Genomic DNA, 21748 nt, shown 5'->3' with positions numbered 1-21748 from the left:
ATTATTTATAAGAACACAAAAAAATGGAAGTAAACTAGATATTCATCAACCGTGAACTGGTAAATAAATCCTGGTAACCTACAATGTACCAGGATTGACACAGTGAGATATTATGTAGACGTGAAAACAAATGAGGATGCTTTTCATGTACTGGTTAGGAATTATCTTAAAGACATATGTGTATATTAAAAATCAAGTAGAGAACAATACATAAATTTCACTGGGAAAAAGTATAAATGCATGTAATTTCTTGTTTATATATAAATGCTTTCCTAAAAAGAAATGCAATAAAATGAAAATATTTGTTGACTTTGGGGAGAGACACCAGAATGACTGAAATAGAGACTTAAAGTGAGTATTTTCAACATACATGCATTCAAATAGGAGATCCAACTGTGTGAATGTCTAACATTGTCAATAGTATTTACATTAAAATGTAAATTTAATGAAATTTAGACTGTATGTAGTAGTCCATGGTGTTTCTTGAATCTTTGACTTATGTTTATGTCAATTTTGGAAAATATTTATATCATTATACTCAAATATTGCTTTTTTCCCAAGACACTGTCCTTCTGGGGCTCCAATTACATGTGCAACTGAACTGTCCAGCAAATACCATATGTCTTTGAATAATTTTTTCTTTTTCTTTCTTTCTTTTTTTCCCATTATGCTTTGTCCTTTCACATATATAGTCTGGTTATACTCTAAATTATTTTCCAATACCTTGATTCTTTCTTCAGTTGTGTCAAATATGATTAAACCCATCCATTGTGCCTTTAATTTCAGTTATTTTTCAGTTCTAGGATTTCCATTTTATTTTTAATAGTTTCAACTTATTGCTTAAATTCTACACCTTGAAATTTGAGTTCTAGGCAATATTAATTGAAATTATTTTAATGTCTGGGTATGCTAACTGCAATAGCTGAAACCTCTGTGGATCTAATCCTTTTGCCTGATTTCTATTTTTCTCCTGATTTTTTTCAATTTTTGTAGTTTGCATTTCTGGTTCTATTTTAATAAGCATAATGAAAAATTACATGAATAATTTGTGATGCTGGTTAACGTCTTCCTGCTGAGAGTATTTAAGTTTACTTCTAATTAGAGTGACCAACCATCTCAATTTGTGGCTGAGGGGGTTTCCAAGGATATGGTACTTTTTGAGATAAAGCTAGAAAAGTCCTGGAAAAAACTGAGATGATTTGTCACCCTAATTCTTACACACAGAGTTGTAAAATTAGGTAGTGAGTTTATTAAAAATAACCTATATTAGGCAAGTGTATTTATAATATTCCTTCAGTTCACTATGTAAATTTTTTGGAATCTAAATAAATGCTTGGAAATTTACCAGGCCGTCCGGTCCATGAGGATCCTTGTGTTTTAATTTTTGTGCCTCTGCACTCCAGTCGTTTAAGACTGCTGTAAGCTCCTCTCATTTTATCAGCTATTACTTTTGAATTGACAATTTTTTTAAGTGGGAAAATGGTACAAAATATCAAGTTCCTTTCTCTATGCTTCCCTTGTTGCAATCTTAGCCTTTCCATCCTCATTGCATTGGGTGCTCTCTGAAGTCATTTACAAAATATTTTTCTAACTGTCTAATTGTCCTTGGCAGGAGCATTGATCTGAAACAAATATTTCTTGATGAATGTGGAAATGCTTAGAATATTTCATCTATTTTTCTCAAGTGTTTTAATTTATAGTTTAGCTTCATGCCTATCTGAATATAATGACATCATTTTGTCTTATTGAGGAAATAAAGGATCAAAGTAGTTTTTAAAGGTCTAAATTTTAAATTACTAGAGTTTATATGGAATACTAGAGTTAATATTCTATTGTATTTATGTTCTACATCTTCTTTTGCCAATCATCTAACTTTGCTTATTTCCATGTCTTGGCTACTGTGAATAATGCTGAGATGAACATAGGGGTACATATATCTTTACAGATAGATATTTTCAGATTCTTTTTGGTAGACACCCAGAAGAATTGCTGGGTTGTATGTTAATTCTATTCTGAATTTGTTGAGGAAACTCCATATTGTTTTCTGTAGTGGCTATATCAATCTACATTCCCACCACCACATGAGTGTTCCTTTTCTCCACATCTTCTCCAACACTTGTTATTCCTTGTCTTGTTGATAACAGCTATTCTAACAGGTGTTAGATGGTATCTCACGTCATAGCTAGTGAAGTTGAGCATCTTTTCTTATATCTGTTAGCCATTTGTATGTCTTCTTGGGGGAAGTATCTGTTCAGGTCCTCTGCCCATTTTTTAATCGTTTGTTTGTTTGTTGTTGAAGTTGTATGAGTTCTTTATATATTTTAGATATGTTAGCCTCTTATCAGAGGTGTTGTTTTCCAATTTGAATAGTGAGCTTAGGAAATAGAGCTGACCAGATGGAGGAAAGAATTAGTAATATCAAAGATAGAAATCTAGAAATGATGCAGATGGAAGAAGAGAGAGACTTGAAGGTTAAAATAAATGAAAGAACTCTATAAGAACTATCTGACTCCATCAGAAAGAGCAATATAAGAATAATGAGTATACCAGGAGAAGAGAGGGAGAAGGGAACAGTGAGAGATTTTCATTTTATGTCAAGGCACCTGACAACCTGGTTTCATCATTCTTTCCTGTACTTCTCTTGCTATAGGATGTCTTTCTGCAGATATTCTAAAGATAACCCCTCTTCTCCTCCCAGGGAATTGCCATTCTAATTTCTCTGGTCATCTGTGGGATGGCTCTTCCTGTGTAGTTACCTGCTTGGTTTCATTTGATATTTCTCAGTCTTAGTTCCCTGCAGAGTTCTGTCATCCATCAGAGGGCTATGAATCTAGGGTATCGTTGTAGGCAATTGAAGACCCCTAAGTAAGAATCTGTGCAAACAGATTACCTGGAAACCTGGAGTAGAGACACAGAATTAACCTTAACAAAAAAATCTTTGGCCATTTTTGGCATTTCTACAATGTACAATGCGAAAAAATATTTTTAATTTAAAATTTATATTCAAAACTTTATTTGTGTTTTGGAGTGTTATAAGGTCTATTTAAAACTGATTCTAGGGCCTGCCCGGTGGCTCAGACGGTTAGAGCTCCATGCTCCTAACTCTGAAGGCTGCTGGTTTGATTCCCACATTGGCCAGTGGGCTCTCAACCACAAGGTTGCCGGTTCAACTCCTCGAGTCCCGCAAGGGATGGTAGGCTCCGTCCCCTGCAACTAAGATTGAACATGGCACCTTGAGCTGAGCTGCCGCTGAGCTCCTGGATGGCTCAGTTGGTTGGAGCTCATCCTCTCAACCACAAGGTTGTGAGTTCGATTCCTCGACTCCCCCAAGGGATGGTGGGCTGTGCCCTCTGCAACTAGAAACAGCAACTGGACCTGGAGCTGAGCTGGTCCCTCCACAACTAAGACTGAAAGGACAACAACTTGACTTGGAAAAAAGTCCTGGAAGTACACATTGTTCCCCAATAAAGTCCTGTTCCCCTTCTCCAATAAAATCTTTTAAAAAACCCCAAAAAACTGATTCTAGACATCACTTCAGGAAGTAGAAAATGAAGGTCTGCAGAGGTAGAAAAAAATATTTCTAAGCTTCATGAGGGAAGGGAGGGACCTTGTTTTTTTGGTCACCACTTTATCTCTAGGGCCTAGATATGCACCTGACCCATTGAGGGTGCTCAATTAATGCTACTTCGTTGACCAATAAGAAGGTTCCAGGTTGTTGCAGTTCTTGCTCAGTTGATAGTATAGTAAAGGGGTTAATAGCTGAGATTCTGGAGTTTGACCCAACTGAATCCCAATGCCAGCTCTTGGATATGTAGGTTTGAGCAAGTTGAGCACCAGCTTTTCATCTGAAAAAATAATTGCATTAATCCTAATTCATAGGGTTGTTGTGGGGAGTGATTGAAATAATAAAAGTACCTAGTATACATTTGCATCTTAAACACTTTGGTTCCTTTCTTTGAAAATATAAATGTAAAATTTTTACATTACTTCTAATGTCTGCAAAGGACTATCCAATCAGAAAAAAAATGTTACTGTTAATGTTCACAAAGGAATGCTTGCCTTTTTGAAAGATTCTACATCCTGGATGTAAGAACTTCAGAATTTTGCATAATGAGCAAGACTTGTAATTTTTGAGACTCCTAGCTTGAAGCCTGGGTGAGGTTGGGTGAATTCCACATCAGACCCAGTCCTGGAAACCCCTTTTGAGCTAGTTAGTGTATCCTTTCGCTATTGAACTCATATAAACAACTCAAGAGAATGTAACATATTTCACTTCCTCTTTTTCTAGGACAAAGGGATCAATAGATTTACCAGGACGCCTTACAACTCCTGACTACATTTTCCTTATGGGGAGAGAGATGTTTTCATAAACAATCTTTCTTGCAGTCCTGCTCTAGCTATGCAAGGTAATGGAAAACCTCATGTTACACAAAATGTTTTAAAATAACATAAATTCTTTATACTGTTCTGTCACACATAATCCAACCCCACTTGCACTCCCACTCCAGTTCACTGCCAGATATGAAGAACCTCTTGTTAGACATCATATTTTAAGGTAACACTATTTGCATAACGTGCAAACTAGGACCACTTGTGATATAGAAAGAAAAGTCTCTTTCTACTGTGTCCTTTGTCTAAACTCTGGATCTCTTCTTTGATACCATTTGGACAATGCCACGACGGATTTCCTTAGTCTTAATGCTGTACACAATGGGGTTGACAATGGGTGGGAAGAACAAGTAAGCATTGGCCATCATAGCATGCAGTAAAGGGGACACATGGTGTCCAAAGCGGTGCACCATTGACAAGCCAATCATGGGCACGTAGTAAGCAAGCACAGCACAGACATGTGAGCCACATGTGTTGAGCACCTTCCTACGCCCCTCCCCAGTGGCAATATTCAGTACAGTGTGGAGTATGAGCCCATAGGAGACCACAATGAGTAGTGAATCCAGCCCAAAAGTGGAGGTAACAATGAAAAGCCCATAGATGTTGTTGATAGAAATGTCCCCACAAGGTAGATGGATAAGGTTGGGGTGGAGGCAATAGGAATGGGAGAGGGTATTATGGCCACAGAAAGGCAGGCACCGTAAGAGCATGGGCAATGGGGCCATGAGCATCATGCTTTTCAGCCCAATTACAGCTCCTGTGCCAAAGATGCGGGGCAGGGTTAGGATGGCTGCATAGTGCAGTGGGCTGTAGATGGCCACAAATCGGTCCATGGACATGGCCAGCAATACAGCTGACTCCATAATAGAGAAAGAATGAATAGAGAACATCTGGAGAAGACATGCATCAAAACTAATTTCAGTCGTGCCAAAAAGGAAGATGCCTAGCACTGTAGGTAGTGTGGATGCAGAGACACCCACCTCAACCAGTGCCAACATGGCAAGAAAGAGGTACATGGGCTGGTGTAGGGCAACGTCTCTTCTGATGACATGAAGAATGGTGCCATTCCCAAGGAAGATAATAATGTACATCAGGATGAAGGGGATGGACATCCATATGTGCTCTGCCTCCAGCCCTGGGATGCCAACCAGAATGAACGCTGTAGGTAAGAACTCCAAAGAGCTATTAGAGTTCTTCATGTTGAAATCTTATCCCATGGGATCAGTGCTACCTTGAAAATTAGAAACAGATTAGTGAGATAATATTATAGTGAAAAAAGGCTCTGGACGCTGAGGAAAGGGAAGAAGAAAACAAAGCTCAAAATACAGGTGTCCAAAGGTCTCATGTCCAAAAATTGACAGATGACTGCCATTAGGAAACTGCCACTATTAACTGGGTTATTGTCTCCATTAGACAGAAGTTCAAGGTTGATGGAAAATTATCCTTGTGAATTGTAGTTTATGGTGGATCGGCTAAGAGAGAAACAGCTGCCTTGTCTTTGTGTGAACATGCCTGACCCTAGAAAGCTGCTGGGGAGATAGGCACATGTAGACGATCTCAGCATAGATATGGACCAATGTCAGGAATAGGTGAACGGAGGTATTACTTGTAAATGTATAGATATAAGGCAAATAACGCAGTATATAAAAACAGCTAAAATACCTGAAAAATAAATACAGATATATGAATAATTGAGGCCTAAAGAAAGGCTGAGAAGTGGCAATGACCAGAACCTGGAGCAAGTGATTGGAAAACTAAACTAAAAAGAATGGAGCTTGGACCCACACTGGTTTTATCTGTTCTGGGCTTTAAAAGGACTAAGAAAGCAACTGAAAAGATTACATGCAAAGCACAGAATAAGGCAAGAACCAAGGTTGGTGGATTTGTATGCAAACTTTAAGGCTCATGAAAATACTCTGTCATGGTGATATCTACAATCTCTTGACTCACAATTTGTAAAGACCACCTACCTGATCTACTGGGACTTCTTTCTGGCTTAGACACACCTCTGAATACAGCAACACTGTTCTGGAACATAAAAAGATTTTCAGGAGGCTTTCCTGGGCAGCAGAGGAAGGCATCAGAGGGGAAGAGAAATCTACCTCCCTAAACTGAGTATGTTTTAAACTGAGCACTGTGTGGGCCAGCACAGGAATAACATTAGAATCTTGGACTGACAGGGTAGGAAAGACTACTGAAGGTATTTTAACAGCTCATTCACACACACACACACACACACACACACACACACACACTCATGCATGCACATATATATCTGCTCACACATTGACACATGCACATATTTCCTCACTTGCTAAAATCCTGAACTCTCCATTTAGCCACCGCTGGACTTACAGGGATCTCACTATTACATGCTGGTTATTACTAAGTTCTCTGCCCTGCACATCTATAACCGATCAGCACTTCTTTATGACATGTGTCATATGGGACCTTGGCAACACAGAGTTCTGACCCTACTCAGAAAATCTCTGCAACTTTCAACCACAGGTGAAAGGACATATGTTCTCCCACAAATATTCAAATACAATCATCACATACCCTGAAGTCTTCTCTTTAAGCTAGTTACAATTAGGTTAAGTGCTGCAAAAGAAAAGTTCAGGATACAATGGGAGGCGACTAGAGAGAAAGATCTAACTCTTTTTTTAAAAATCAGGGAATGCTTTATTTGGAAAGTGATATTTCTGGTGAGACCTGAGGAATTAGTAGAATTTTTACAGGCAAAACAGAGAGGTTGTGTATAATATGATGCGGAAAAAATTACCATGGTAGTGAGTATGTAAGACCACACTTTGACAAGGACTAAAAGAAGACCTGGAGGAAATCAAAATGGTTGATGTACTAGGATATTAAAATTGTGGAGTTTTCAAAACAGTGGATCTTACAAAATTTTACCATAAAAGGACTCAGTCTATGTTCACATAATCATTTTATGATATATATTGTGTTGTGTTAAAAAAAACCTATATTTGTAAGGAATGTAAGACTCAAAGGCAACGATTATATTATGAGTGTTCTGTAAAATACTTCAATCCCACATTGTTGGAGCTCAATAAATTTTAAATCACAAAAAACAAAAATTGTAGTTTTTTTCATAATTTTTGCTTACATGAAAATATGAGAGGAAAATAAAAATAGGTCCATTGCCTGGCTAAATATAGGCTCCCTAAGCATCTCTCATGGTGTGATGCAGCTTACCTCAGCAAATGTTAGCTTAGGGAAAACTGTTGTGGACTGTGCTCAAATTTAGGGTGAGAAAGTCAGAGAAAAATTATTAACCTTCAGAAATAATCAACATATGTCAGAACTTCCCATGGCTGAGGGACTTGAGGGACACCTCTGTTCCCCACTTGTTATGGCCTTTTCTATGTTCTCTCCTCACCTCCGTATTTTTCTTAGCTCTTTAAATAGGCCAAATATTGGTCAGCCTCTGTATTAAGTATGTTGCCTCACTCACTGCATGTGGCTTCCTTAATCCTATGCACACTTTTTATTGCCTATACTACCCAAAAGGGACAAATCTTGAGGGATACTTGAACCTAGGGTCTTCCTTCCCATTATCAACTATCTTCTCTGCCACTCCATGCTTCCTTTTCTTTTCTTTTCTTTTCTTTTCTTTTCTTTTCTTTTCTTTTCTTTTCTTTTCTTTTCTTTTCTTTTCTTTTCTTTTCTTTTCTTTTCTTTTCTTTTCTTTTCTTTTCTTTTTTCTTCTATCCCTTTTCCTTTTTGCATCCTTCCCTTCCTCAACCTTCAGAATCTTCATAGCCAAACAGGTATCATGTCTCCTTCAGAAAGATCATAAAGAGTAATTGTCTCCATGAGTTTAGGTAGGATTTGTATGACAAGAGTGTTTCAGGTTAGGAGAGAATAAAAGAGATCCTTTGGCCTATAGCCCACTGTAATAAGACACAATAAATCAGCAGAAAGAAGAGACTGTGGTGCAGTGAATACTATATCCCTGGATGTGGATGGAAGTGGAGATGAATGCTATGTGCAGTACAACTTCACCTACTTAAGCTTTGTGAAGCGCTGTTTCTTTATTTTTAAAGGCAGAGATATTAATACCTACCTCAGAGAGTGGCCCTGACTGTTTCATGTGAGCCTTTAGTAACCAGTGAATATTAGGATTCCCCTATTCCCCTACTCTTTCTGCCTCTTCTCCCAGGCATTCTTAGAAAAGATAAATCAAATACAGATTATCCCCAAATTTCTGTTAATAATGATCTTTTCTTGTCATTGTCTTACTGTTACTCAGACCACATCTATGAGGGAAACAAGGACACAACTTACCGATGAGCATATAAACAAGATACCTGCATTGCATAACTAACTCAAGATATTATGATGGCAAAACTGTTTCTAGAATCCATGGCATTCTCTGATGTTTTCATTTTGTTTTTCACTTGGCATCAAGTTTAACAAAAGCTGTCTCTCGTTCTATCACCACACAGATTCAGGAAACTAGGGAGGTGGCAACTGACAAGGGAAAAGTCTAAATGGCTAATTGTGCGGTAGAGTTGGGATTCCTTCTGGAAGCTGCTTCAGGACATAGGGCAGGGAAATCATGGCATTCTGTGCTCACCACAAGCAGAACTGATTGCTGAGCATCAAGTGGGAATCGGAAAACTCACCTCAACAAGTCCCTGCTACGTTGGCATTAGTATCTCCTTAGTCCTGGGGCTGGAATATTGCTCCCTTTTTTGTAAGTTGTTCAGCTCTGGGGAGTAGAGGTATGGAGAGACATGGGTTCTCTGAGGAGCAGCTACCCAGGTAACTATATCACCCCTTCTCAATGTCAAGGGACCCTACGTGTAACAATCAAGGGTACAGAGTCACTACCTCTGTGAAATGAGTATAATAATAGTATTGCTTACTAGGAAAATAAAATAATTGATATGTGTAAATTGCTTAGAAACGTGTCTGGCTTATGAAAAGTCTACCATAAGAGTTACCTAATAGTATAACTATTATTTCCTGGAAAGTAGTATATTAATCTACTATGGTCATCAACTATAATTTTTATAAAAATACATTTAACAAGTAATGAGAAGGGTGCAAAATTGTTGGTATCCAGAGAACATCGAGGGTGTTGAATATCAGGAGATAGCAGAGTCCAAGGAATTAAGCAATTGTGAGAAAATGTTCCGGATTGGGTTGGGGACAGGGGAGGAGGAGATTGATCGGAAAGCTATGACTAATAGAGCTCCCAGCACAAGGTGACGAGAGAGAGTTAGCAGAAAGTGAGCATATCCAGAACCCGTGCTAAAGAAGATTTGAAATTGCTGAATTGATGAGTTAGGATTATTTGTAGATGGCTGATTTGTTGGCTAATTTTCTGACCGACAAGAGAAAAAAAATGATATGGCTTGAAAATTCACTATGACCTCTTTATAGGACTTTTTAAAATTGTTCTGAAAATACACTTTTTGTGCTGCTGGTTTAACAAGAGAGAATAAAGCTCTGTGTAACTGGTTGAGGAAATTCTTTAAATGCTAGGTTCTGTGGAGAGATCAGATCTAGATATATATAAAGTCAGGAGTGAGCTGACAGACTTGGAGTAACGGATTAAGGCATGGTTATAATTAAGTCAATTGAATTTAGTGTGAATAAAAAAATGAGGGAAATTAGGAGATAAATATCTGTGATCAGAAAATGAGCTACTAGGGGTTAACAACAGAACAGAAGTACTTCTGGCTCATGACTAGGTCTAGGATATGGCCATGTGGTGAGAGAGGCAAAGTAGAATTGAATTAAACTTCATTGGAATTGAAGATCAGAAAATATGATGTAATATCATCGACTGGATGACATATATGCTAACTGTGCTGAATTTGGAAGCTTACATATTTTTCCCAGATATCAGTGCCCATTTCAAATATTTAGCAAAATACACGCATAAAGGAGATTGTTATTTTTGATTTTAAAATGGATTGTGTTCTGAGATATCTTTAGTCAAATTTTCCTTTATAAATTTTCAGCATTCTTTTTTTAATTAAAGTTTATTGGGGTGACAATTGCTAGTAAAGTTACATAGACTTCAGGTGTACAATTTTGTATTACATCATCTATAAATCCCATTGCGTATTTACCACCCAGCGTCAGTTCTCTTTCCATCACCAAAAAATTGATCCCCTTTACCCTCATCTACCATCCTCCTCCCCTCTTACCCGCTGGTAACCACTAAACTATTGTCTGTGTCTATGAGTTTTTGTTTCTCATTTGTTCGTCTTATTCTTTTGTTGTTTTTGGTTTATATACCACATATCAGTGAAATCATATGGTTCTCTGCTTTTTCTATCTGACTTATTTTGCTTAGCATTATAATCTCAAGATCCATCCATGTTGTCACAAATGCTCCTATTTCATCTTTTCTTACTGCCAAATAGTATTCCATTGTGTATATATACCACAACTTCTTTATCCATTCATCTATCGAAGGACATTTTGATGTTTCCATGTCTTGGCCACCGTAAACAAAGCCGCAATGAACATTGGAGCACACGTGTCTTTATCTCTAAATGTTCTCAGATTTTTGGGGTAGATACCCAGGAGAGGGATTGCTGGGTCATATGGCAATTCTATTCATAATTTTTTGAGGAGCATCCACACTGCCTTCCATAGTGGCTGCACCAGTCTGCATTCCCACCAACAGTGTATGAGGGCTCCTTTTTCTCCACAGCCTCTCCAACACTTGTTACTATTTGTCTTGTTGATGATAGCCATTCTGACTGGGGTGAGGTGATATCTCATTGTGGTTTTGATTTGCATTTCTCTGATGATTAGTGATGTTGAGCATTTTTTCATATGTCCATTGGCCATTTGTATGTCCTCTTTGGAGAAATGTCTCTCCAGGTCCTCTGCCCAGTTTTCAATTGGGTTGTTTTTTTTTGTTGTTGTTGAGTTGCATGTTGTTCCTTGTATATTTTGGCTATTAGCCCCTTGGAGGCACTGTTTGCAAAAATCTTCTCCCATTCAATTGGCTGCCTCTTTATTTGTCGATGGTTCCTTTTGCTGTGGATTTTCAGCATTCTTAACACTCATTATAGATCATCTATTTCTCTCTCGACAAATATATGAAAATTAGAATTTGTGTTTACTATAATTTATTTTTAATTTATTATAATTGCACTTATTATAATTGCATTTATTGTAACTGTTTTTCTTTTTTTAAATTAAAGTTTATTGGGGTGACTATAAATTGGGGTTAGTAAAGTTACAAAAGTTTCAAGTGTACAATTCTGTACTACATCATCTTTATATCACATTGTGTGTTCACCACCCAGAGTCATTTCTGCTTCCATCACCATATATTTGATCCCATCTACCCTCATCTACCACCCCTTTCCCCCTTACCCTCTGGTAATAACTAAACTATTATCTATGTCTACGAGTTTTTATTTCTTTATTTGTTTGTGTTGTTCCTTTTTTGCTTTCAGTTTTATATCCCACAATCAGTGAAATCATATGGTTTTCGATTTTTTCTGTATGACTTATTTTGCTTAGTGTAATAATTTCCACATCCATCCATATTGTCATAAATGACACTATTTCATCTTTTCTTGTGGCAGAATAGTATTCCATTGTGTATATATACCACATCCTCTTTATCCAATCATCTATCAAAGGACACTTCGATTGTTTCCATGTCTTGGCCACCGTAAAAAAAGCTGCAATAAACATTGGAGCACATATATCTTTACGGATAAATGTTTTCAGAGTTTTTGGGCAGATACCCAGGAGAGGGATTGCTGAGTCATATGGTAATTCTATTTTTAGTTTTTTGAGGAACCTCCATACTGCCTTCCATAGCAGCTGCACCAGTCTGCATTCCCACCAACAGTGTATGAGGGTTCCCTTTTCTCCACAGCCTCTCCAACACTTGTTATTATTTGTCTTGTTGATGATAGCCATTGTAATTGGTGTGAGGTGATAACTCATTGTGGTTTTTATTTGCATTTTTCTAATGATTAGTGATGTTGAACATTTTTGCATATGTCTATTGGCCATTTGTACGTCATCTTTGGAGAAATGTCTATTCAGTTCCTCTGCCCATTTTTAATTATTTTTATTTTTATTTATTTATTTTTTTATTGGGGAAAGGGAACAGGACTTTATTGGGGAACAGTGTGGGCTTCCAGGACTTTTTTCCAAGTCAAGTTGTCCTTTCAGTCTTAGTTGTGGAGGGTGCAGCTCAGCTTCCGGTCCACTTGCCGTTGCTTGTTGCAGGGAGCACAGCCCACCATTCCTTGTGGGACTTGAGGAATTGAACTGGCAACCTTGTGGTTGAGAGCCCACTGGCCCATGTGGGAATCGAACCAGCAGCCTTCGGAGTTAGGAGCATGGAGCTCCAACCGCCTGAACCACCGGGCCGGCCTCCTCTGCCCATTTTTTAATTGGGTTGTTTGTTTTACGTTGTTGAGTTGTATAGCTCCTTATATATTTTGTTGAGTACCCAGAAATAAGCCAATATAAATATGGACAAAGAATTTTTGACAAAAGGAGCCAAAAACATACAATGAAGAAAAGAAAGCCTCTTTAATAAATGGTGCTGGGAGAATTGGAAAGGCACGCGCAAAAGAATGAAACTGGACTGCTATCTGTCACCGTGTACCAAAGTTAACTCAAAATGGATCAAAGACTTAAACATAAGACCTGAAACAATAAACTGCACAGAAGAAAACATAGGTACTAAATTTATGAACCTTGGGTTCAAAGAGGATCTTATGATTTTGACCTCAAAGTCAAGGGAAGTAAAAGCTAAAATAAATGAATGGGTTTATATGAAACTTAAAAGCTTCTGCATGGCAAAAGAAACCATTGACAAAATAAAGAGGCCACCAACTGGATGGAAGAAGATATTTGCAAACACCACCTTTGATAAGGGGCTAATATCTACCTTTGATAAGGGGCTAATATCCAGTAACAATTGTGCTTATTAACATTGCAGCGTGGGTAATCAATGCTTACTGTGTGTATGGCCACAATAGGCAAGAGTGCTAGAATATGGTCCCTCGACCATGTTTCTGAAACTGCAGAAATAATGACAACAATTTTTATCCAGAATGCCCCACCTCAATAGTGCTGATGCCTTCTGGAACCCTGCCTGAGAAGGCAACCTGAATCTTTACATTATCCAGGAGAAATACATCTGTTAAGGAGAGAAGCATACCCAGAGGATGTATCTAAGAGGAAACCTCCACTCCTCAGGATGGAAGACCAAGCAAAATCTCTGTCTTAGAAAAAAATATGAGAGAGGGAAAAAAAATCTCTCTCATTAGGCAAAGAAAGCAGATCTGATTCACCACTAGAAACAAACAAAAAAATTATGACCTAGGGGAAAATGCATTGGAGGTACTGGAAAGTGGGATTACCGCTAAATCTCTGTGGACATGATTTTAAACCCTTGATTGATACTTTCTAATGAGCTATTTTTTGAGCTTGACTTTTTAAATCTGTACAATGGAAATAATCATGTATACAATAAATATAATATTATATTAATAACATAATTGTATAAAAGAGCCTTATAAACTCTGCAATAATCACCAGCTATAAGAAGTTTAGATCTTCAGTGACGATCCACTTCTCACTAAGGGACAAACTTTAGTAATGACATAAGGGTCCCTCGATTAGGACCCATTTATGCTGCTGATACTCTGAGCTTGATCTCTTTTCTAATTAATATTTGGAGTACACTGTCCCTTTCAACTCAACCCTTCCATGCCTCAATTTATGAGACATGGAATTGAAGTCATTTGCTTTCTGTTTTTAGTGCTTAATATTTTGATATATTTTCAGCAATTTCCTTGAATTACTTAGAGAGTGTTATTCATTTATAATTGTGTACCTTGTTTATTGTTCCCAGATTTTAGGTTATGAAATGGAATCTCAGAGCACTGTGCATGAAAGGTAGGACTGCAGACTCTGGGTTTAGATGGTCACAGTTGGAATCTTGGCTCAATCATTCTCTGCCTGGTTCTCATGTCCCCGTCTGTAAAGCAGAGATAATTATAATATGTAGCCCCATAAGCTTGTTTTGAGGCTTAAACAAGTTAATGTATATAGAGCAGTTGACATACAATATACTTTCAATAAACATTACTAACATTGGTGAAATAATAATAATGATAGTAATAATAATCATCAATACAAATCAGGCACTTAATTTTTATAAAATCATTTTTCATTTAGACTTTTCTCTCCCCATCCTTACGGATAATATTCGTTTTCATCAATGAAACAATTTCTTAATTACTTAAAATTTTCTAGCTTGAAGATATCAACTTTGAATCTTTGTTCCAGCCTTATTATACTGTCATTACAAGTGTCTGAAATGTCTCTAAGAAATCATTTGACCCTGCTTTCTGATCCATGAGGGACACTGCATCTTACGCATATTTTAAAAATCTGCTATTTTCCACAAGTTCCTCTGAGCATTAAAAAAAGAAAGTTTGCATAGGAAATGAGTCACTGTGTAGAACTGTCAGTACTGAGTATCACCTGCCAGGTAGACAAAAGGAGATAAGTTTTGAGAGAGAATATGCCTATCCATGATACATGTTGTAGGGAGGGAAAAGTGGTCTGGGATCCAGCCCAGACTTTGAGTTTGTCATCTTCATTGTCTATCAGTAAGTGTGTTAAATTTGGAGACACCATATAAAAAAGTGAAAAAAACAAAAACAAAAAGCCCCCACAAAACTGATTGTAAAATGCATAATATCCCCTGGCTTTGAAAAATGGTCTAGTGGAAAAGAAGTTGGTGACATCTAAACATCACCCGTCAATTTGAATTAGTAAGGGGAACAGTGATTTTGTTCCTTGTGCTACTGTTTAAGATGAAAGGAAAATTCTTTATAACACATACACGCACCCTCTTTGAATGGCATACTTCTTTTTTTTTAAATTAAATTTATTGGGGTGACAATTGTTAGTAAAATTACATAGATTTCAGGTGTACAATTCTGTATTACATCATCTATAAATCCCATTGTGTGTTCATCACCCAGAGTCAGTTCTCCTTCCATCACCATATATTTGATTCCCGTTACCTTCATCTCCCACCCACCACCCCCCACCACCCTTACCCTCTGGTAACCACTAAACTATTGTCTGTGTCTATGAGTTTCTGTTTCTCATTTGTTTGTCTTGTTCTTTTGTTGTTTTTGGTTTATATACCACATATCAGTGAAATCACATGGTTCTCTGCTTTTTCTGTCTGACTTATTTCGCTCAGCATTACACTCTCAAGATCCATCCATGTTGTCACAAATGTTCCTATATCATCTTTTCTTACCGCCGAATAGTATTCCATTGTGTATATATACCACAACTTCTTTATCCATTCATCTATCGAAGGACGTTTTAGTTGTTTCCATGTCTTGGTCACCGTAAACAAAGCTGCAATGAATAATGGAGCACACGTGTCTTTATCTCTAAATGTTTTCAGATTTTTTTGGTAGATACCCAGGAGAGGGATTGCTGGGTCATATGGTAATTCTATTCGTAATTTTTTGAGGAACCTCCACACTGCCTTCCATAGTGGCTGCACCAGTCTGCATTCCCACCAACAGTGTATGAGGGTTCCTTTTTCTCCACAGCCTCTCCAACACTTGTTACTATTTGTCTTGTTGATGATAGCCTGAATGGCATATTTCTTAATGCCTTCAAGACTCCAATGTGATTTATCTTCTTAACTTGACTCCTCTATAAATCCTGACACACCTAACTTGTCTTTTCCCTCCTGGTAATTCCTGTGATTTGTTTTGTTTTGTTTTGTTTTAGTTATTGTTGTTTGCTTTGCTATTTTCCCCTTTCCTTTCATAAGCACTTTGGCATTCAATTCAATTAAAATTTATACTTTAAAACAAACACAACTTTCACCATTGTTTTATAACATCTGATTCAGATGTCAATTCTGTGATGTCTTTCCTCTTTCCTCATGCATGTGTGTAGTTAATCACTTTCCATGGCAGCCTCCCACAGCACTTCCCGTTAATCTAGTTGTTTATGTGACCTCTCCTAGTTGTCGGTAAGTTCTTCTAAAGAAGACCTACAGCCTATGTTTTGAGCACACCACCAGGACTTAATAAATCGGAAGGGAGAAAGGGGACAGGGGTGGCAGGAAGAGGGTACACACTAAATATATATATAGTGTTATTATTCTAGGCTGGGAGTTCAGGGAGAAAAGCACTTTGTCTTCTTTTATCAAATGAGAGTTTCTTTGAGGACAGAAAAAAATAATGTAATATCCTTTTAATTCATCGTATATGAGCAGCTATTATTGTAGGAAGTCAGAGATTGGTGCTAATGAATACGATGTGAGGGATAAGTGGGCCATATAAGGAGAAGTTAAAGTCTGATGCTTGGTAGGGAAGAAGACAAGTAAGAATTATGAGAAAAGAAAAGAAAGTGAATTGATTTAGTACCACGGATCAGGCACTCTGGAAGGGAGCACTGTGCATGTTACCTTTGTACACGTCACCTTATTGGTCCTCAAAGTACTCAAAATGACGTAACCATACCCATTTTACAACTTGGGAGACTGAGAAGTTGGTACTTCAAATGATTGCCAAAGTCCAGTAGCAAAATTCAAGTAAAGTTGAGAGAGAAAGGAAGCATGAACACAAGCCATACAAGAAAGTCAGTGAGAACAAATGAGATGAATTAGACGAGGCTGGGCCAGCCAGAGGGAGAAATGAGAGCTGAACGAAAAGTGCAGATCATTGAGGATTTGGGTTTACGAGTGACCAGGCCCTAAGTGTTATGTAGCTCCCAGCACGGGATGGAGGGGACAAGACCTATTGGTATGGAAGGTGAAGGAGAGGAGGGTAAATAGGCCTAAGAAATGAAGATAGATTTAAAAACAGAATTAAATATCTAGTTTGAAAAGAACTAGATTTGGGGACAAAATGGAGGCTTCTCTGACTCAGATTTCCTTAATAAACAGAGGAGATGGGCAAAATAGATGCCAAGTGTTCCTCAGCCACAGTAAGCTTTCTGGACAAAAGTCTGTGTCCTCCAGGGAGAAGGAGTCTTTCATGACAAGAGGAAAGGGCAAATAAAATGTGTGCTGGAAATGAGCTGAACAAAAACCCCTGGTTCAGCTTCCCTAAACAGATTGTCCCATGCTCTTGATCCCTCTTGACTTCTGGGCTAACTGTACTCCTCTAGAAAGGCCCACCTGCCCTTCAATGTATTTGGTCTCAGGCCTGGTCTCTAGCTCACTACGTGGAGGCAGGAGCAACCTGGTCTTATTTATTATGACTTCAGAACTAGCCCTTTCCTTCCTCCAATGTTGCCCGGGGAGACAGGCAAATCAGTCTTAGAAGAACATGCTGCCCTTGGGCCTGCACGAATAATTGGGACCAGAGCAGAGTATGCCAGGAGATTCTCTCTGGGGAACCATAAGTCAAATTCTGAGAAAATATAGAACAAGATGATACGTGTGTGTGTATGTATATGTCTGTGTATGTATGTGTGTGTATATATATATATATATATATATATATATGTATATGTATATGCTTTTATGTGCACATATATGCACAGACATATGCAAGTGTGTATATTTATGTAAATGTACACATGAACACATGCATATGTATGCATGTGTGCAGGTATTTGCATAACCATGCTTCTTCATGTAGAATTTTGTTTGCAAGTTTGCACTGATCTATGAGCATGCATATCTTCCCACAAATATATTTACCATTGAATGTATATTCATGTAGGTGGTGATAATCCAAGTAATGTCCTTGAGTTGTTAGCCTAAGGAAAGAGTCCTCAAATATGAGTAAAAGATCCAACTGAGTGCACATTCACATCTGTGTATGTGCATGCATGTATTATATTTCTCTATAAGCATATGTACTTATATAACATTATATATCTGTTTGAAAATCCTTCTAAAATACTCTGATAATTGTTTTGGATCCTAAACTTTTATAGTCAGGGACATTTCTGCGTCTTATGGGCATAAGCAGAAACTGCCTTGTGCTGAAACTGGTAAAGTATGATCTAAAGGACGCTTTGAATTTGTACCTTTTACTCAGATAGCAGTGTTCTTTCCTGAGGTTAGTGACTCAAGGACACACCGCTGTCATATCACCATCCACAGATTTGACACAGTTTCAATCTCAATCTAGGCTTTTATGTTTCTCCTAGCTAGCTTTTCCCTGTTGTTTGGGCTCTGAGAAAGCAGGAACCTCATTCACTGTGTCACCTTTGTTCAGAGTCCAGGTCATGTTGCCCCTTGCATTGACCTTTCCTGAATCACCCACAGAACTTAATGTCAAAGCACCTGATTTTACTAATTGTTTTCTCTCTTTAGTTTTACTTTTTAATTGTGAATGGTCTTTCAACCTGGTTTCCTCTCCTTAAAAATTGGAATGATTGTATTTGCTTCAAAAGACAAAAAAGAAAATTTAATGAGAAAATTTAGTTGGACATAAAAAAAAGTAGACATTCAAAATAATATTTGATTGTACTTCTCCATCACAAGCAGAATCCCACTGCCAAAGAAATCATTCCTAATTTCCTTTAAAATTAACCCTTGACCTTCTCAACTCTCGTTTTCCTCTTGCCCTTGTTCCTGGACCACCTCTGATACCTTGTTTTGGACCAGGCACTGACTGGGTTAATGGCCCCCTCAGCCATCAGTCTGAGATCGAGTCCTAACCCCATTCTCCATAGATGATCATCTAGCCCAGCCTCCTCTGAGCTAGAATCCCCATACCCAGACCAGGCAGGTCTTTGCAGTCAGAGTTGCCAGGGTGATTCCCTCATTTTAAGCCGCTCAGTTGCTCCTGTGTCCTGAATTATCATTAAAGCATTGAAAGCCTAGGTGTGTAAGACCCTCATGGCATTGCCCTTGATCATGTTGTGGTCTAAAGGCGCTTGAGTAGGATCCCTGACCTAGTCTGGTTGCCAGGGGAAATGCCTGTGGATTTCTCCAACTTCAACAATCTAGATTCATTTAGGTGATAGAAGTATTATACTTCTCATTACCTTTATAAACTTTGTGTCATTTGTGATTCCTTGTGTCCAACTATAGAGGTGATGGGTAAGCAACTACTTCGGGATGAGGAAGTCTTTTGGCAAAATTGAATACGTGCTCAGCACTCAGGTTTTCCAACGATCTATTTAGAGGTAAGGTTTCCTGTTCCTCCTCCATAGCTAATTCAACTTGCACCCTGAAAAGAATTTCATTCTATTTGCCTAAAGTTAAACAGAGATTAAGTGATCTCTGTTTAACAACAGCTTAGATGTGTAGAGCACTTATATTCCAGCTGCAGCTTAAAGTCCTATTCTGAGTCTATCCTCCTACGTTATGTAAACACAATCTGTTAAACAAGAATTAGAATGTACGTTTTGTAAAGAGGAGTCAAGAGAGGGTAAATATGTCATGGACGGACAACAAGGTTAAGAGTTGAAGCAAACACGTTTCATAACAGCAAGTTATTTTAACTTATTTTTTTCTCTGGCTGCTCTCCAATCACCCTATTTCAGGAGGCTGGCTGGACGAAGCCATTGTTATTTCTATATTCTTTACAATCAAGGCTTGTTAAGTGACAGCTCTTAGAGATATTTGCCAACTGCTATTAACTTGTTATGTGCTTTATGGACATTCTGATTTTGTGGATGAAGAACCTGGGTTTTAGGATGAGCAAATCTAAACGCATGCTAATGCATTCTTACAGTGATAATCGGAATCACAATTAAACTATTGATTTATTGTTATTTCATTAATTACACTTTGAAATAAAACATTGTAGCAACTCACAGCTTTAGAGTATGTTATTCTTATTCCAAGGGTCTCTGCTTTGATAAACTGGGACTCCTTGTAGTAGCCTGTCTATCTCTCCAATCTTGGGGACAGCATTTGGCCCTCACTTATGGATACAGAAAGAAGAGTTTTTCATTTTTCAGTGTGTTTAACTTTTCACTTGTTGTTAGGATGGAGTGACAACTTTCAAGCTCCTTACATGTAGAACAAAAGCCAGAAATCCTCTCCTCTATTTTTAAAATACTCTCCTCTCATGGGTTTGATGACCTTGTATTGTTATGCCATTCTTATTATCTCATTAAACTTCCCTCTAGTCTCCTTTGCTAAATTGCACTCTTCTAATTGAACTATAAATGTTAGTACTCTTTTCAGGAATATCTCACTTTCTATACTTACTTTGCCTAAATGCTATTTCCATTTTCACAAACTTAAATACTACCTATATGCTGATGACTCACAAAATTATATTTCTAAGCTCCAAACTCAAACATCCAAATAAAAATGGACCTTACCCTTTGATGTCTTACAGACATTTCAGATCTAACATGTTGATAACAATGTTCTTAATCTTATTCCCTAGTTCTTTTTTCTCCACAATGTCAAATTTTCTCAGCCCATTAAATTGTATCACCATTTGCTTACATAAGCTGAAAGTCTGTGCATCATCTTTGATTTGTCTCTTTCCTCTCTGCTCATATTTATATCAAGTTCTATTCTTAATATTGATTTTTATTAAAGTATAGTTGATATATAATATTATGAGCTTCAGGTGTACGACATATTATTCAACATTTTTGTAACTTACAAAGTGATCACAATAAATCTACTAACCATATGCCACCAATCAAATTTATTACAATACTATTGACTATATTGCCTATGCTGTACACTAATATCTATGTGACGTATAACTTATAACTTATCTACCTCTTATTCCCCTTCACCTTTTTCACCTACTCTCACTCCCCTCCCCTCTGGCAACCTTCAGTTTATTCTCCATACTTATGAGTCTGTTTCTGTCTGTTCATTTGTTTTAATTTTTAGATTCCACATATAAGTGAAATCAAAGTATTTGTTCTCTTCTGTCTGACTTATTTCACATAGCATAATATCTATAGGTCCATCCATGTTGTCACAAATGACAAGATTTCACTCTTTTTTATGAACTCTGACTGAAACAGATGAACAGGGAGTAATTGTAAAAAGAAAGCAGTGGAAACGGAAGGTTTTACCAAGAAGAAGAAATAATTTAGTCAAAGGAGTAAAAATCCAGTATTTGGGTGCATAGGTGAACCTAAACAAAAGGTCACTAGGAAAGTTTTGAAGTTACAAAAATGTAATTCACCACTGCCTCACAACTTGCAATCAAAATATTTCAGTCTGTCACTGTGAAAGTCAAGGCCATCAAATGAGAACTTCATTTTCCTCCTCTGCTACCAACACATTTATATCTGAATAGCTTTTCTTCCAGGAGACATGACACCATTTCTCCTATCCAAAAATTAATCTACCATGTATTTTTATGGGAGTCGACACTCTGGCTACTTCTGTGGATAT

General features: G+C 37.6%; 1 protein-coding gene across 1 annotated transcript; it reads right to left on the bottom strand.

Annotated features, from left to right (window-relative positions):
- Positions 1 to 4634: 4634 nt before the first annotated feature.
- On the bottom strand, positions 4635 to 5588 carry LOC109436974 (olfactory receptor 51J1). The gene has a single exon (XM_019715854.2). The coding sequence runs from the start codon at positions 5586 to 5588 to the stop codon at positions 4635 to 4637; it is 954 nt and encodes a 317-aa protein (XP_019571413.2).
- Between the last annotated feature and the right edge of the window lie 16160 nt (positions 5589 to 21748).

This window comes from Rhinolophus sinicus, linkage group LG06 (assembly GCF_036562045.2).
Source record: "Rhinolophus sinicus isolate RSC01 linkage group LG06, ASM3656204v1, whole genome shotgun sequence".
Classification (NCBI taxonomy): Eukaryota; Metazoa; Chordata; class Mammalia; order Chiroptera; family Rhinolophidae; genus Rhinolophus; species Rhinolophus sinicus.
This window is presented reverse-complemented; position numbering and strand designations above follow the sequence as displayed.